The sequence below is a fragment of the Protopterus annectens genome, chromosome 2.part1, assembly GCF_019279795.1.
Source record: "Protopterus annectens isolate FY-2018-M chromosome 2.part1, PAN1.0, whole genome shotgun sequence".
NCBI lineage: Eukaryota > Metazoa > Chordata > Ceratodontiformes > Protopteridae > Protopterus > Protopterus annectens.
In genome coordinates this window covers 1,224,029,566-1,224,047,263 of record NC_056729.1, presented here as the reverse complement: position 1 = coordinate 1,224,047,263, position 17,698 = coordinate 1,224,029,566, and the positions used below count along the sequence as shown (strand labels likewise).

The following is a 17,698-nucleotide window of genomic DNA, read 5'->3' as shown; positions in this document are numbered from 1 at the left end:
TTTCGAGTTTCAGAACCGAAGACTTCAATTAAAAGCCAAGTACCCTGTTGGGGAAACTTTTTCTTGCTATAAACTGACGTCAGTAAAAGTAAATAATTGCATTACTTGTGGAAAGCAAATGCCACATAAAGATTTTCATTCATACTGTATTCCTTGACTAGGCCCTGACCACGATGTACCTCGCTGTCCGTTTTGTGCCTTATTTAAACCACGAACTATCCGTCTGTATATTTTCGCTTCTAAATATTTTGGTGCTCGCTTCAGTTATCTTGAATTATCTTTGATAAGCCAACCGACTACCAACATTACGAAAAAACGCAAAGATAAAGACAGAGACAGGCCGTCTAGGTTCAAAGCTGTCGACGACACTTCTCCTAAGCCAGTCGCCAGTTTGCCGGTACTCAGGCACTTTTGCAGCCCCTGATTCGCAGGCCTCTAGTGAGACCCATTCGGAATCTGGTATGCCGTGAAATGCTTCAACTGTGGAACCTGCGGATGTCTCTACCTTGGATGGGTCCGGAGCCGCTGTGCAGGCACCGGCTTCTGAGGGTGTATTCAGGCCTACTGACTTTGCGTATTAAACCGACGCCATCTTCTTCTTCAAGGCCTAAAACTCGAACCATGCCTAGAAAACTGACGTCCAGACCGCATGGTCAGGCCTCTATACCTAAAAAACAAATTATAAGAATGGCTTAAAGACTTTATTACTTTAATCAGGGGTAGCCAGCCGTCACCCTCTAAGAGACCTAGGACTGAGTTTGCTTGTGATACTTCTGACCAGGATTCTGAATTTTCTGTTTCCTTTGATGACCAGGATTTACCCTTATCTACTTATGAGGATTCTGATGCAGAGGACTCTATTCCCTCGGCTTCCCCCCCCTCAGAGGATTTCTCTTTTGGTGAAACCTTGCATACTCTCAGGGAGCCTTTTCGTTGGGAAAGTCAGGATTTCTCTTATTCTATAAAGCGGCTTAGGGATTTCGTACTCCTGCCCCAACACAGGCCTTTAGCCATACCTCCTGTACTACATTGTTGATGATGCCTTTTTGGAATCTAGCTTGGCCCCTGACTCTCTACCTCCTGCTCCCAGAAAACCTGATAGATATTGCAGGGTCCCTGACTCTCACAAGTTCTTTTAAAAATCCTATTGTGGATCCTGAGACCATTTCACAGGGACCCTAGGGCATTAAAGCTACTACTGCCAAAAATCCTACCCCCTCTGATACACATTCCAGGGCGCTGGATAGATGGGGTAAGAAAAAGTATACACTTCTGCAACTTTGCCCATTAGCGCCTTAACTGCCAGTTTCATATGTTAAAGTATCAGCAGCATATTATTGGATTGCTTAAACAGAAAATGATGTTGGTTCTTGATTGTGCTGAAAATAAGGATTTACAGGATTTACTGCATTCAGTTGAACAAGTTGGAAAACTTACTTTGCAGTGTGGTTTTGATTCACTAGAGGCGTCTTGCAGGGCTGCTGTAAATGGGTTTGTACTTAGAAGGCAGATTAGCTTATGGAGCAATCCTTGCCAGATCATGTTAAAGTGAAATTACTGGATGCTCCCTTAAACCAGGACCGCCTGCTTGGCAATAAGGCCAAAGAAGTTCTTAAAAAGATGGAGGAAAAAGCTAAATCTATGCGAACTGTTAACGATTTTGTACAAGTACACCCTCCGAGGTTTAGTAGGCATTGGCCTTTCAAGAATTGGTCCTTTCCTGCCTATTCCAGACCTTCTCAGTCCAAACCCAGATCCGGCAGAGTTCCCAGGCGTCAGTCCTAGGATACACACAGGACTAAGTAGTGGGAGGCCTCCACTTCCAAATCTGGGAGTAATAAAACTCCCCCCTATGGTAAACTGTCTCTGACTACTTTTTACATCTTCCAAACACCGACTGCCCCTTTGTGGGGAAAGATTGCTCTTCATGCAAAGAACTGGGAACTCATTATCCAGGACAGATGGGTTTTAAATATAGTGTCCCAGGGATACAGATTTCAATTCCACACGTTACCAACACCAAGCGGGTGGCCAGATCTACCCCCAAACCAGTGGACAGAGTACTTTCTCTCTTAAGCATGGGGGCTATTCAGTTGGTACCAGAAGAGGAAAAGCGACACGGTTTCTACTAAAGACTTTTCCTGGTACCCAGAAAGGACAATTCGTGGCGATCTATTCTGGACCTGTCTAAATACCTTTTTGCTGGTTCCAAAATTCAAGATGCTGACTCTTCACCAGTTGCTCCCTATGCTAAGCAAAGACACATGCTTGGCAACACTAGATTTAAAGGAAGCATACCTGCACATCCCAATCAGGGAATCTTGCAGAAGATACCTACGTTTCAAAGCAGGCTACACGCACTGTCAGTTCTCTGCACTGCCCTTTGGCTTTATCTACTGCGCCCAGGGTATTCACAAAGTGTCTAGCTCCAGTCATTGCATTTTGTGGGCAAAAAAATATTCAAATATACCCATATCTTGACGATTGTCTAATTCAGGCAGAAAGCCAGGACATACTTTTGCATCATCTGGCCTTTGTACAAAGGATGGTAACTTGTCTGGGGTACACTATAAACAAAAAGAAATCACACTTGGGTGCCATGTCAACAAATTATATTCCTGGGAGCAAGCTTGAATACAACTTCCCAGATGGCTTTCCTCACTCATTGAAACAAATTCATTTGACAACCTACTTCAAACAAGTGGCCACAAAAACCCTGCTATCTGCAAGGCAAATACTACAAACATTAGGGTTCATGGTCTCCTGCATTCTTCTAATTCCATATGTAAGACTGCATATGAGGAAACTACAATGGTATCTAAAAAGCCTATGGTGTCAACATTCTCAGGATCTAGAAGCAATGATTTCTATCATACCTTGCCTACGCCTAGAGTTCCTTCAGTGGGCAGAGGCCTGCCACCAATACAGGGGACTAACATTCACACTTCCCCCTGCCACCCAAACCCTAACAGATGCATCAGACTATGCATGGGGAGCTCACCTGGCAGGGAAGTGTATTCAGTCATTTGTGGAACTGTCTGCACTGACAACCCTGATGTCCTCTGCTCTGGCAGTGGAATCTGGGAGCCGACACACTCCTGTCGGTTCCGGGGGGGAGGGGGGGTCGAACCTATACGTCTGTTCTAACTCTTCCCCTTGGGGCTTCTGCACGGATGAGTTTGGCTCCTATCTCGGGCTCACAGCCGGTAGTTCTGGTGCAGGAGGAGTCCGTCTTTGGTGTCTTTGGATCCGGGTGCTTCCTCGCATCGAAGCCGTGGTGCCTTCGATGCCATGAGGACTGCTTTGTCTCCCCTGGACTGCCACAACCCGTGATATGGCCACCTCCTCCGCTACCACAGATTCACCATAAGCGTAGGGACCCAGAGCCTCAGGATGCCCCTTTGGGGGAACCCTGCTCTTCCGAGACCTCCCCAGAAATTCCCACTGAGGAGATCCCTCGGAAGAGGTTATGTAAGAGGAGACATTTAGATTTCCCCCCAGGAATCCATCACATCGGACACGGATTTGGAGGAATTGGAAGGGTCCCCAAGGTCCCCCTCTGAGGATATCTCCTTCTGGGATAACCTTTAGATCCTTAAGCAGATGGATGACTGGCAGCCCCTAAACCCTACCGAGGACGAATTGGTGTTCTGAAAGCTTTCGGGTCCCGACCCCACCTCTTGGGTGTCTCCGCCCTTCAATGAGTTGATGGATCTTTTGTCTCGAAGGGTGTGGGAGTCACCAGATTCTATGGAGCCTGTTCCTATGAGGCCCAACAAATATATTTCAGCACCTCAAGATAAGTCGTCCTTATCCAAATCCATATCTGTTGATGTCATGGTGGTGGTGACAGCCACTAAGAAAGAGATGAAGACTTCTAAATCTGTCCATCCTCCTAATAGAGAGTCTAGGATCATTGACAGATACGGGAAGCGCATGTTCATTTCTACGATTTTTGCTCTTCGGTCTTTGAACTATCTAACCCACTTCACAAGGCTTCAGAGAGATCTCCTGAAGGAGCTTGGAGACACTCCCCAGGGTGCAGTAGCCGATTAAGAGGTGGATAAAGTGAAGTCTCAGCTTGCTACCCTCAATTCCATCGTAAACTCTTCCATGTGCCTCATGTCTTACGCAGGTGATGGAATGAGTAGGGCAGCGGATACAGGAATTGCTTTGCGAAGACATTCCTGGATGAGCTTATGTTCTTTTGCAGAACCTTTTAAGTAGTCATTTGTGAATGCCCCCTTCGATGGTTCTTTCTTGTTTGGACCAAAAGTTAGAGACCCCCACCAGATGTGAGCAAGACTGTAAGACTCCATATGAGTCCGTTTTTCTACCCTTACTAGGCCTTATCCCAAAGGTCAACGGGGAGGGAAAATATCGTTCTGTAAGACCCAAGGAGCCTTTCCGAACTCACAAGGTGAAGCCTCCTCCAGGGGCCGAGGGGGAGGCAATGGTGGAAGACTATGCTCACGCGGCAGAGGGGTCCACAGAACCAGGGTGACGGGGATCAGTTCTTGGGAAGCCCTATCAGCGCTCCTGAAAGGAGGCCCAACTGTCTTGCTCCGGAGGCAGTCGAGGGACATTTGTCTTTGTACCTAGGCACCTGGCAGAAAACCGCAGAAGACTGATGGGTACAAAACATTATATCCAGAAGATATTCTATCCCCATTCTCTCACAACCCAGACCAACAAAAGGAATCCCAGCCGTTTCTCCCAGTCTACGGGATGTGGCATCCATAGAGGTCCAAAAACTATTGCAAAAAAGTCATCCAGCAGACCAGCAAGGATCCGGAACTTAAGATTCTTTTTGGTACCAAAGAAGACTGGGGACTGGAGACCTATTTTGGTAGACTCAACAAATATGTGGTAAAGACGAAGTTCCAGATGGTCACGCTTCAGTCCATACTCCCATTCTTGGGGAGGGACAATTGGATGTGCTCTATAGATCTCCAAGATGAGTACTACCATATTAAAATGGCCAGGCCGTCCAGGGATCATCTGCTCTTCAGGATGGGAGCCAGTCACTTCCAGTTTTGGACCCTGCTTTTTGGTCTCACTACAGCCCCCAGAGTGTTCAAATGTATGCCAGTGGTCAGTCATGGCTCACTTGAGACATTTAGGAATCCGGGTGTTTCCTTACTTGGACGACTGGCTCCTTACCTCTCCCACCAGGCATCAACTTATTCGGGCAAGGGACATTGCCTTAGATCTATGCTTCTAAGTGGGTATTACGATAAAATCAGAAAAGTCTGCTTTATTGCCATCGCAGCGTACAGTCTTTATAGGAGCAGACTTAGACACGGTCAGCATGTCCCCGAAGCTCCCTCCAGAAAGAGTGATTACCCTTTGACAAATTGTGGATCTCCTGTCGAGACAAAAAGCACCAGCATCACAGATTCTCAAGTTGCTCAGCTGTTTGGCAGCAGCGATTATTGCAATACCCCTTGCGAGATCTCACATGCGCATTCTTCAGTGGCTGCTATTCACACAGTGGACATTTCAGGACTTATCGATTAATCCCCCAGTTCTGATTACTAACTCTTGCAAGGACGATCTTCGGTGGTGGCTAACATGCAAGACTGTGACTATGGGACGTCCATTTGTCCTTCCGGCTTCAGTTGCAACAGTAACCACGAATGCCTCCTCGATCGGTTTGGGGGGGGTATTATCAGAGACGGACAGCCCAAGGTACATGGCAGGCTCACAAGCCTCATTTGCACATAAACATCCTGGAGATGAGAGCAGTTCTTTTAGCGTTGCAGTCCTTTCAAGGCTCTCTTCCTTTAGGCACGATCGCGATCCAGTCAGACAACATGTCCGTAGTCTGGTACATAAACAAGGAGGAACCTAATCTTACCCCCCTATGTCGAGAGGCTCTAAGATTATGGAAATGAGCAGAGACCACCCAGCGCTTTCTGATAGCAACGCACATCCCGGGGAAATCCAACGTGATAGCGGACAGACTCAGCAGAGCTATTGTATTGCCTCACGAGTGGTCTCTGAAGAACAAAACAGCAGAAATGATTTTCCGCAGATGAGGCGAGCCTTGCTGCAACCTTTTTGCCACCTCCACAAACACCAAGTGCAGCAACTACTTTTCCTAGATTCCTCAACAGGGACAACCCCCGAGGGACGCACTCGTCTACGATTGGCCCCCAGGATTCCTTTGTCTTCCTCCATTTCCCCTGATTCCCAAAGTCTTACAGAAAGCCAGTTTTCTGAGCAGGGCACTTAGCTTGATAGCCCCATATTGGCCTTGTCAAATTTGGTTCCCCTTCCTGAAGGCTCATCTACTGGAGGAGCCTTAGATCCTGGACCCAATGCCGGATCTGTTGACCCACTCGTCAGGAGCTCTTAACCCTTCTCTCCAGTCCATCAAACTGACAGCTTGGCTGCTCCAATTCCCAGAATAGCCAGGTTCCAGAATTTGTCATTAGAGGCTCAACATATTCTCTTGTTGTCACACAAATCTTCAACCAGGGAACTTTATCTCAGTAAGTGGAAAAGGTTTCCCATCTGGGCACAGCAAAATAACATTGACCATTTCCTGGCATCCATTTTGGATATTTTGGAATTTCTAACAAAACTGCTCAATGAAGGAGCTGTAGCAGCAACCATTTGAGTCCAACTGGCTGCCATTTCTTATTTTCATATAGGTGCATCTGAAAATGGTATGTCTAATAAGTTGGCTAAGGCTTTTTTGAAAGGTACGATGCACTTAAAACCACCGATCAGATCTCCTGCTACTCGGTGGAACTTGAACCTAGTCCTGTCCAAGATTATTCTCCCGCCCTTTGAACCTGCCTGCTCTTGTGAGCGGAAACATCTTTCTTGAAAGACCATTTTCTTGGTGGCTATTACATTAGCACGCAGAATTTCGGAGTTGCAAGACCTTTCTATTAAGCAGCCTTAATTAATATTGCACAAAGTTAGGGTTTACCTCAGATCGAATCCATCGTTCTTACCAAAAGTGTGGGAATTCACACTTAATCAGACGATTGAATTACTGGTTTTCTTTCTCAATCACTCAAATTAGTTGGAATATATGCTTCACAAACTTGACTTCCATAGACAACTTTGCTTCTGTTTGGACAGGACAAAAGACCATAGAAGGGCTGATCAGCTATTTGTCTCCTCAGACTCTAAAAAAGTTGCAGTGGCCTACAAATCTACTTTGTCTAAATGGCTCTCTGATTGTATATCCTTTATTTACCGTGAAGCGGGTATTGCATTACATGACAAAGTCAAGGCTTATTCTACAAGAGCGATTTCTACTTCTGCAGCCTTTTTGATCAGGTTACCTATTGATCCAATTTGTGCAGCTGCCACCTGGTCAAATCCACATACCTTTATATCTCACTACAAAGTGGACAAGACCACTAGGCACAGAGCTTCATTTGTGTCTGCTGTCCTTAAGTAGGTACTCCAGTGAGCCACCCAAGACTGTGGTGCTGGGGACAATACCCCTCAGTAAGAATGAGGGCGAGATTTTAACAACTTCACATAAAGAAGTTATGTACTTATCATAACTTTCCATGCAAGTTGTTTTTCTCGCCTTCATTGTTACAAACCCAAATCTACCCCCATCCAATGTCTGGAAGTTCGAGAGGTTCTATCTTGGTTTTGGTTCTCCTGAGGAGTTTCCTCTCACAGTGGTCTGTATGATTTCCTTGAAATCTTGGGTAGGTTTTATGCTAGTTGGCAGCAAACAAGATCTGGGGAATGTAGTGGTGCATTGTGGGATAGGGCTTTGGCCTCGAGCTGTTAGAGACCTCGAACTTTGCAAATTGGCCGACTCAGAGCCGAGGATTGGCTCCGAACCCATCGGTAATAATGAAGGCGAGAAGTGCAGCTCACATGGGAACGTTATGGTAAGTACATAACTTCTTGGTCGCCACAGCGAATAATCTGTCTGCAGAATAAGTGGCAATAGAGTTTTTATGATGTCCAGTTGCCAGCCCAGTGCCCAACTTTCCTAAGAAGGCAGACACACTCACACCTAGGGCCAATTTAAAATGTCCAGTTCACCTGTAGCATGTCTTGGGAATATGGGAAAAAACAGCAGCACCTGGAGGAATCCCACGCAAACGCAGGGAGCACATGCAGACTCCATACAGAAGGCACCCCAGCTGAGAATCCAACAGGAGAACCTCTTTCTGTGATGCGACAACTCTATAACAGCTGCATCACTGTGCCGCCCTCACAGATATCTGAAAACTAATTTTTCTATATTGTAACACTGAACACAGCTAATTGAACATCCTGGTAGAAGGCATATAGGAATAATGAGTGTAACCATGGCATTTTTAGTACATAATATGCTGGAAGCACTTCATAGAATCAGCTGCTGTGAGGTTTAACAATGAGATTTGCAGAAGAGATAATCAGTTACGTTAGAGTGTTGCATTGTAAATGGTTGTAGTAACTGTGTCAAGAGCAGTGTTAAACTGTTGGGTATGATGTGCAAGAGGATCCTACCTCTGTAGTATGGGAGACTACTTAATTTGAGTTAATTTACATGGGATTTCGGGAGAAAAGTGATCAGTTTCCAGTGTAGCAGCAATTTGTCAAAGTAAATAAACATGGCGCACACATATCCTTTGGGCGTACTGAACTTTTTTCATGAATAAAGCAAAAATCTTTTAATGCTTAGAACACTGAAGAGTATTAGGTTTCAACATTTTTTACAAATTAAGTTTAGAATATGATATTGATGTAAAATATGTACCCTGTATTTCAGGAAAACATGGATATGTATTCTCGGGTGAAAAGAAGAAGGAAGTGTCTTAGAAGGAACAGTTATGGAATGCAGAATCATCGTGAACCATCCACTGAAGGTGAAGAAGAAGAAGAAGGTACTAAATGCATACTTAGGGCCACAGCCTAAGTAATTTCACACCATAAACACTTTTAAATGTTATGTATGGTCATAGGATCATAGGAGGTTACTAGGCTATTGGCCATAAGGCCCATATCAGCCTAGCCAAGAGTTTAGCCCATGTTCAGACAAATCAGCACCCAGTGCTCCTTTCCAGCAGGGAGATGGGTGTAATCCCAGGGGTATATTTTCTGTTTCCCATCCAGTTTGCACAAAAAAGGGGTAAAGAGGTACTTTGCTTGATGTGTCTTGTTGATCTCACAGACCAGGTTGAGACTGCACGTGCAGGTTACTCGAGTGGAGCTTGACTTGCGGATCTGCAGCAAGTCCCATCAAGGTGGGGTCCGTGATGCCTTGTATGCCAGAAAGAGGTCACCTCTGAGAAGTCTGTATGAAACCGAGTAGAGGGATAGGGTTTTTAGCCCATCTGTGTATGATAGATGTTTGAGGTCCTGGATTCTCCTGGTGAGGAACCTGTGTGGTCTCTTCAGTTGCTGGATGTGCTTTGCGAGGTACATGCCGAAAGAGGCGTTGTACTCAATAATGGGCCTTATAAGTGACGAATACAGGGATGTTATGACCTCCTTGTCCCTGGATGAGTTACCCTTACTTATGAGGTGGGCCATGTAGAAGGCTTTCCATACAACAGAAGCAACATGGTGGTCAAAAGTCAGGTTGCTATCAACCTGGGTGCCCAAATCCATCTCGACTGATTGAGTGCTTATGATGTTATTAATGGGATAATTTGTGGGGACGTCACTCTCCCCAAAGGGGATGATGATGCATTTTTTGGTATTCAGCTTGAGGCCATGTTACTGGCACCAGTGGTTTGTCTGAGTGAGACCCTCTTGGAGGATGTCCACATCACTAGGGGAATTGATGACCCAACACCCAACTTGCAGTCAACTGCAAACATGGTTAGCCATAGTCCATTGGTTTTGGCCTGCACCTCAAAAAAGTATATCCCAAATAACAGAGGCCCCAAGACTGAACCCTGGGGTACGCTGCTTTTTACAGGTCTACTGCTTGAGGTGGCGTCCCCTTTTTTGACCACGTGAATTCTATCAGTGAGCCAGTTTGCTACTTATCTGGTAACATATGGATTGATGCCTAGTTGAGAGAGTTTATCTATTATGCCCAAGTGTAAAATAGTGTCAAAGGCTTTGGCCAGGTCTAGGTAGACTGTGTGCACAGTCTTCCCCTCATCCATGGCTTTGGTGACTGCCTCAAAGAAGTCAACCAGATTTAGCAGACATGACCTCCTTCGACGAAGCCAAACTGTGTGAAATCAAGTGTTTGGAGCTTGCCATTGTCCTTGTTGATGAGGTCCATGATAATCCGTTCCATGGCCTTGCAGATCAGGCTAGTTAGGCTGATAGGTCTATAATTTCCTGTATTGGTGGATACTCCACCTTTGTGTAAAGGGATGACAGTGATTGTCCTCCACTCAGCTGGGATGAAGCCAGTACTCTGGCTTTGGTTGAATATCGTGCCTAGTGCTGCTGCAACCTCCTGCTTGAGTTCACGTAGGATGCAGCCTAGGATGTTATCGGGTCCCATGAAGGCTATATTTTTTGCCTTTGAGAGAGCAGTGATGACCTGATGTTCGTGTTTCACTGTTGCAGTCATTACTCTTGGGTTATCCTGCTGGCAGGCTACCCTCAATCGGCCAGAATTCCAAAGTCTAGGTTTGGCGTCGGTTGCTGTCGCCCCTTCCCTGATTTCAGTGCGCTAGGGGTATAAAAGATGCAGCCGACGCCATTTTCTAAAGTCTTTCTTGCTGCGCGGTGTCCGAAGCAAAAGCAGTTCACAAGTGCCGGTCGGCCGACTCCTGAGATTTTCAAATCCGAATTTCAGAACCGAAGTCTTCATTAAAGCTAAGTACCCCATTGGGGAAAATTTTTTCTTGCTCCAGACCAATGTCAGAAAAAGTTAACAATTGTATTTCTTGTGGGAAGCAAACACCTCATAAGGATTTTCACTCTTACTGTATTCCTTGCCTAGGCCCTGATCACAGCGTTGCTAGCTGTCAGTTTTGTGCTAGATTTAACCAACTCACTATCAAGCGTCTGTTCGATTTTGCATTTCATTACTTTGGCCAAAGATTTAATTATATAATGCCATCGGACCAGCCGACAACCAGAGTTTACAAAAAACGCAAGGAAAAGGATAGGCATCTGAGGTCCAAAACTGATGACGAAGCCTCTGCTAGACCAGTCGCCGGTTCGCCAGTTCTCAGTGAGGCGCTTTCGCAGCCCCTGACGCCCGCTACCTCAGAGCCACAGGCCACTTCAGACTCCCACTTGGAGCCGACTGGGCCTCTGGAAACTCAAGGTATTGGACACTCGGAAATCATTCCCTCAGATGGGTCCGGAGCCGCTGAGCAGGCATCGGCTTCTGAGGGTGTCATCAGACCTACACAACTATATATTAAGCCATCTTCAGCTTCAAAGACTAAAGCAGCTCTAAAGACAAAGAAACAAGTACAGCATTCTCCTTCTCATTTCCATGCCTAAAAACAGATGCACAAAATGGCCGAGGACCTAATTAGTTTGATCAGGGGCTCCCATCCCCCTCCTGATAAGAGGCCTAGGCAAGAGAACAGAGTATGATTCTTCTGATCAGGTTTCTATTTCCTCTGGTTCCTCTTCTGAACAGGATTACTCCATGCTTCCCTATGAGGATTCTGATGCTGAAGAATCCATTCCTTCAGCCTCTCCTCCTGAGGATTATTCCTTTGGGGAAACCCTACATACCATGAGGGAGCATTTCCACTGGGAGAGCCAAGATTATTCTGAATCTAAGAAAAGGCTCAGAGGCTTTCTGCTACTTCCTCAGTACAGACCCCTTGCTATTCCACCTGTTCTGGACATTGTAGATGTATTTTCAGAGTCCGGCCTGTCCCCTGACTCTTTACCCCCTGCACCTGCTAAGCCAGACAGATACTACAGGATCCCTGATTCTCATAAATTCCTATATAAAAACCCTGCTGCTGACCCCGAAACTATATCTCAGGGTCCCAAAGGGGTTAAAGCTTCCACTGCAAAAATCCCTGTCCCCTCTAATAGGGATTCTAGGGCTCTAGACAGATGGGGGGAAAAAAGTCTACACTTCTGTTACCCTGGCTGTAAGGGCTTGAAATTGTCAGTTTCATATGCTTAAATATCAGCAATATTTAATGTCACTGCCTAAACAGAAAATGTTGACAAATACTGAATGTTCAGAGAACAAGGAATTGCAGGATTTATTGCATGCAGCTGAACAAGTGGGAAAGCATACTTTGCAATGTGGTTATAATTCACTGGAGGCCTCTTGCGGGGCCGCTGTTACAGGTTCTGTTATTAGGAGGCATGCTTGGTTAAAGGAACAGAATCTGCCTGATCATGTTAAAGCAAAATTATTAGATGCACCATTACAGCATGATACTTTGTTTGGTACTAAAGCAGAAGAGGTGTTGAAAAAATGGAGGATAAAGCAAAATCCATGCAGACAGTCAAGGATTTCTTACAGGTACAGCCACCCAGGTTTAGCAGGAACTAGCCCTCTAAACATTGGTCCTTTCCAGTCAGAGACAAACCACAAAGAGGCAGATACAGGCGTCCCAGAGGCAGATCTCAGACCCAAGGCTCATACAGGCCTAAACAATGGGGTGCTTCTACCTCCAAAAGCGGAGAAGACAAATCACAACCTTACAGGAAACAGTCCCAATGACTTTCCTCTACCAGATCCAAGCACTTTTCTTTTGGCAGCCCCTTTAGGGGGAAAACTAGCACTTTTTTTATCAAATTGGCAAATGGTTACCCAAGACAAATGGGTCCTGAACATAGTGTCCCAAGGCTACAGGTTCCATTTTCACACCGTACCAAGGTCAAAAGGTATGCCAGACCTGCCACACAATCAATGGGCAGAGGCACAAACAAATTGCAGCCCACATGGACAATGAGGGCCATTCAGCAAGTACCACAAGAAGAGCAGGGGCAAGGATTTTACTCCAGACTCTTTCTAGTACCCAGAAAGGACAAAACCTGGAGACCAATAATGGACCTGTCTATACTAAGTACGTTTCTGGAAGGTCCAAAATTCAAGATGTTGACTCTACAGCAGCTACTACCCATGCTGGGCAAGAAGGCTTGGCTCATAACTTTGGACCTAAAAGAGTCATACCTGATTGTCCCAATCAGACAATCTTGCAGAAAATACCTCAGATTCATAGCTGGCTCAATGCATTACCAATTCTCTGCACTGCCCTTTGGCTTATCTAATGCGCTCAGGGTCTTCACAAAATGCCTGGCACCAGTAATTGCGGTTTTGCAGACAAAAAGGAATTCAAATATATCCCTACTTGGACGACTGCCTAATTCAAGCAGAGAACAAAGACATTCTTCTGAAGCATCTGGCGTTTGTAAAAAGATTACTAATTGGCCTAGGGTGCACATTAAGCGAAAAGAAATCAAAATTAGTGCCCTCTCAAGAGATAATATTCCTGGGTGCAAGCTGAAATACAACTGCCCAGATGGCTTATCTCACTCCAGACGAACAAAAGCAACTGACTACTTACTTCAAGAAATTGGCAACAAAACCCCACTTATCTGCAAGGAAAATCCTGCAGGCCGTGGGTTTCATGGCATCTTGCATTCTACTAATTCCATATGCCAGACTGCATATGAGGAAACTACAATGGTATCTAAAAAGTGTTTGGACTCAGCATTGCCACAGCCTGGAGCCAGTAATTGCACTCATTCCCTGCCTGCAACAGGAGTTTCGGTGGTGGGCAGAAGCCTGTCACCACAATAAGGGTCTGCCATTCAGATTACCCACAGCCAGACACACTGACAACGGATGCATCAGATTATGCCTGGGGGGCCCATACGGCAGGAAAATGTATTCAGGGCACATGGCCTTCAAACCAGATGCATCTTCACATCAAAGAGAGATGCTAGCTGTTCAAAATGCCCTGACATCTTTCAAGGATCTGCTTCATCCAGGACAGATGTTCTTCATTCCACATTGCTGCAGTCCTAACTATTGGGTAGTCCGCTGTCCAGTCGGCCCGAATACCAAAGTATATGGCGGTACTAATCGCGCGCATGACCCGTCATATCAATCTTTTTTGCATGGTCGATGCAGAAGCAATTTAATTTGCAGTGCAGGTTGGCGTTCTGAAAGTTTCTGAAGTCAGAGTTTCAGACCGAATCAAGTTGGCTAAGTACCCGTTAGAATATTTATTTTGGTTTTCTTGCCTCAGTATTTAACGGATGTCAGAAAAAGTGAATAACTGTATTGGATTACCATACTTTGTGTATAGCACTATTAAGAGAAGGTTAGACTGTGCCAGGTTAGTGTTTGAAGATAAAGCAGCAAAGCCTAGGTGGAGGACGAGGACAGTCCCAGGCCGTCGGTTCTTTGGAGAGCTCAGTGGGCCAGAGGGTGGCTGTTCTTCCCCTCTTCCTAAGGTGGTTAGAGCCTCTCCTTCAGTTTCAAGGCTTCTTTGAGGGGGGGCCAAGTTTGGCTTCTGTGGGGGTTTCTAAAATGGCAGAGGATTTGATTACTATGATTAGGGGTTCTATGCCCCTCCTGATAAGAGGCCTAGGGTGGAACCTGAGTTTGAGAGTTTGAGCTATGCTGGAGGGAGGCTTGAGTCTTGAGAGACTTGGGGAGTACCCTCCTTATTCTGATTCTGATGTGGATGATTCTACTCCTTCTGCTTCTCCTCCTGAGGATTTTTCATTTTCAGAGACTCTGCATTCCATGAGGAACATTTTAAATGGGAAGGTCAAGATTTCTCTGATTCCAGGAAGAGGCTTAGGAATTCTTGTTTTGTCCTGTTTTGAATGTGTTGGAAGATGTGTTTGCAGAGGCTTCCTGAATCCTGATTCTTTGCCTCAGAAACTGTCTCTCAGGGGCCTAAAGGTGTGAAGGCCTCAGTTGTTAAATCCTGTCCCTCCTGATAAAGAGGCAAGGGCTTTGGATAGATGGGGAAAGAAAGTGTATACTTCTTCCACTTTAGCCATGAGGGCTTATTGTCAGTTTCACATGTTAAAATATCAGAATTATCTTCTTTCACAGTTGAAATCTAAGGTGGATGCTCTGGCTGAAGGTATTGAGTGTAAAGAGTTGCAGGATTTAGTTCATGTGTCTGAACAGGTAGGTAAACATTCCTTGCAGTGTGGTTTTGATGCTGTGCAAGCCTCCTCCAGGGTGGCTGCCACTGGTTCTGTTCGCTGAGCATGTTAAGACAAGGATTTTGGATGACAGTCTGATGTGTTGTTTGGTTAGCCTGTGGAAGGTTTTGAAGAAAATGGAGGACAAGGCTAAGTCTATTTAGTAGAAATTGGCCTACTAAGGGATGGACTTATCCTGTATGATTCCCAGTCTAGGGGTAGGTCTAGACGTGGTAGGGGCAGAGCTCAGGGTTCCCTGCTCAGACTTCTGGTGAGGGCAGGGGTCAGTCCTTTCGTAAGCAGACCCAATGACCTGCCTTTTCAGCTGCCAGTACATTCTCGCCTGGCAGCACCTTTGGGAGGAAGGCTGTCTCTTTTCAAAGAAAATTGGGATTTAATTACCCAAGACAGATGGGTTCTGGATATTATTCACCACGGTTACAGGTTTTATTTCCATACCTTGCCTCCTTTCAAAGGCATGCCAGACATTCCTCCTCTTCAAAGGACAGAGGCTCACAAGCAAATTTCTCTGTTGCTCCAAATACAGTTCCTGTGCGGAAAGGGGCCTAGGATTTTATTCTCGCCTGTTCCTAGTACCAAAGAAGGGGAACACGTGAGACCAATTCTGGATTTATCTATCCTCAACACTTATCTGGACATTCCCAAGTTCAAAATGTTGACGTTACAACAGCTTTTACCTCTGCTGGGCAAAGATCACTGGATGGTAACTTTAGATCTCAAGGAAGCTTACCTTCATGTGCCAATCAGACTAAGTTGCAGGAAGTATCTGCGTTTTCGCACAAATTCTCATTATCAGTTCTCTGCATTGCCCTTTGGCTTATCTACTAGTATTCACAAAGGTTCTGGCTCAGTGATAGCTTACTTCAGGCTAAAAGGCATCCAAATCTATCCTTACTTGGGCGACTGCCTGATTCTGGCTCAAGAAAAGAAGATCTTCTACAGCATCTGGAATATGTCATAGCAGTGCTAAGATGCCTAGGGTATTCTGTGAACGAAATAAAGTCCAGTCTAGTACCCTCTCAAGACATGTGCTTTCTGGGTGTGAGACTGAATACAGCAGCCCAGATGGCCTTTTTAACCCCGGACAAACAAAAGAATCTTTCCAGTTACTTCCATCATCTATCTCTTCAGTCCGGGCTGACTGCAAGGACAGTCCTTCAAGCCTTAGAGTTCATGGCATCTTGTATTCTGGTGCTTCCCAATGCCAAACTGCATATGAGGAAGTTACAATGGTATCTCAAAATCTGTGGACACAGCACTGCCAGGATTTGGACACTGTCATTCAAATAATACCTTGCATTCAAAAGGAATTTTTGTGGTGGGCTCAGGAATGTCACCTAAACAAGGGACTCTCTGTGACCCGGCCAGAGGCAAGTCAGATTCTAACGACAGATGCCTCAGATGTTGCTTGGGGAGCTCATCTAAATGGAAAGTGGATACAAGACAAGTGGCCTGCCAGACTACAGCATCTACATATCAACATGAAGGAGATGTTAGCAGTTCAGTTTGCATTAATTGCTTTCAAGGAGTTACTTCTTCCAGGGCAGGTGTTGATTCTAACAGACAACACAACTGTCATGTGGTACATCAACAAACAACATTCTTACCCATTGTGCAGACAAGCAATGATTTTATGGGAGACTGCGCTCAGTCTGCAACTAACTCTTCAGGCAAGGTTTCTGCGGAGCACAGAACTCCTTAGCAGATGTATTAAGCAGACAAATCATGGATCCCCACGGAAACTGGATCTTCATGTATTTCAAAATTGACAGTGTCATGGGAACTCCAGACATAGATCTGTTTTCTCCACTAAACCACCAGCTGCCAAAGTTTTGCAGAAAAGGATTTCATCACACAGCTTGGAAAGTGGATGCTCTTTCTTTCAGTTGGAAAAATCTTCATGTGTATGCCTTTCCACCTCTGCCTCTTCTTCCAAAGGTGCTTCTAAAGGTCAGACAAGACAAGCCAAGGATGATTTTAATAGCTCCAGATTGGCCTCGGCAGCACTGGTACCCATTACTGAGGAGTCTGGTAAGGAAGCCTCCATGGCCTTTACCCTTGATTCCTCATCTGTTGTCTCAGAAGGACGGTCATCTGCTCAATGTCAAGCTTCACTCTCTACATCTAACAGCCTGGCATATTCTGTTTTGAAAGACAGCAGGTCTCAGCTTCCTCAACAAGTTTTAAATGTGATTATGAAAATGGAAGAGATTTTTGTTTTGGAGTGCAGCAAATAATTTGGAGATTACTGAGCCAAATTTGAGTGTGGCTCTTCAATATCTTACTGAGTTACTGGACAAAGGTTTGTCTTTCTCTTCCATTAAGATTCATGCTGCAGCAATTTCAGCTCACTATGATTGTGACCCACCATTGTTTTCATCCTTTGTTCAAGCAATTTCTTAGAGGGGCAAAGAATATAAGACCCCCGCATAGAGCTCCTACTCCTGCTTGGGATCTCAATTTTGTGTTGGAGAAACTTACTCTACAACCTTTTGAGCACTGCTGAATTGAAATACTTGTCATGGAAGACTGCTTTTTGTTGGCCATTACTTCTGCAAGAAGGGTTTCTGAGTTGCAGGCCCTTATGGCAGTGGAGCCTTTTTGATTTTCATAAGGATAGGGTATCTTTATGTAC

General features: G+C 45.3%; 1 protein-coding gene across 1 annotated transcript in view; it reads left to right on the top strand.

Annotated features, from left to right (window-relative positions):
* Positions 1 to 17,698, top strand: part of ATAD2B (ATPase family AAA domain containing 2B) — a 4,508,062-nt gene that overhangs the window by 853,351 nt on the left and 3,637,013 nt on the right. The window contains exon 6 of the mRNA XM_044063554.1: positions 8,744 to 8,858. Within this exon, the coding sequence (XP_043919489.1) occupies positions 8,744 to 8,858 (115 nt within the window). The remainder of the gene's footprint in view (positions 1 to 8,743; positions 8,859 to 17,698) is intronic.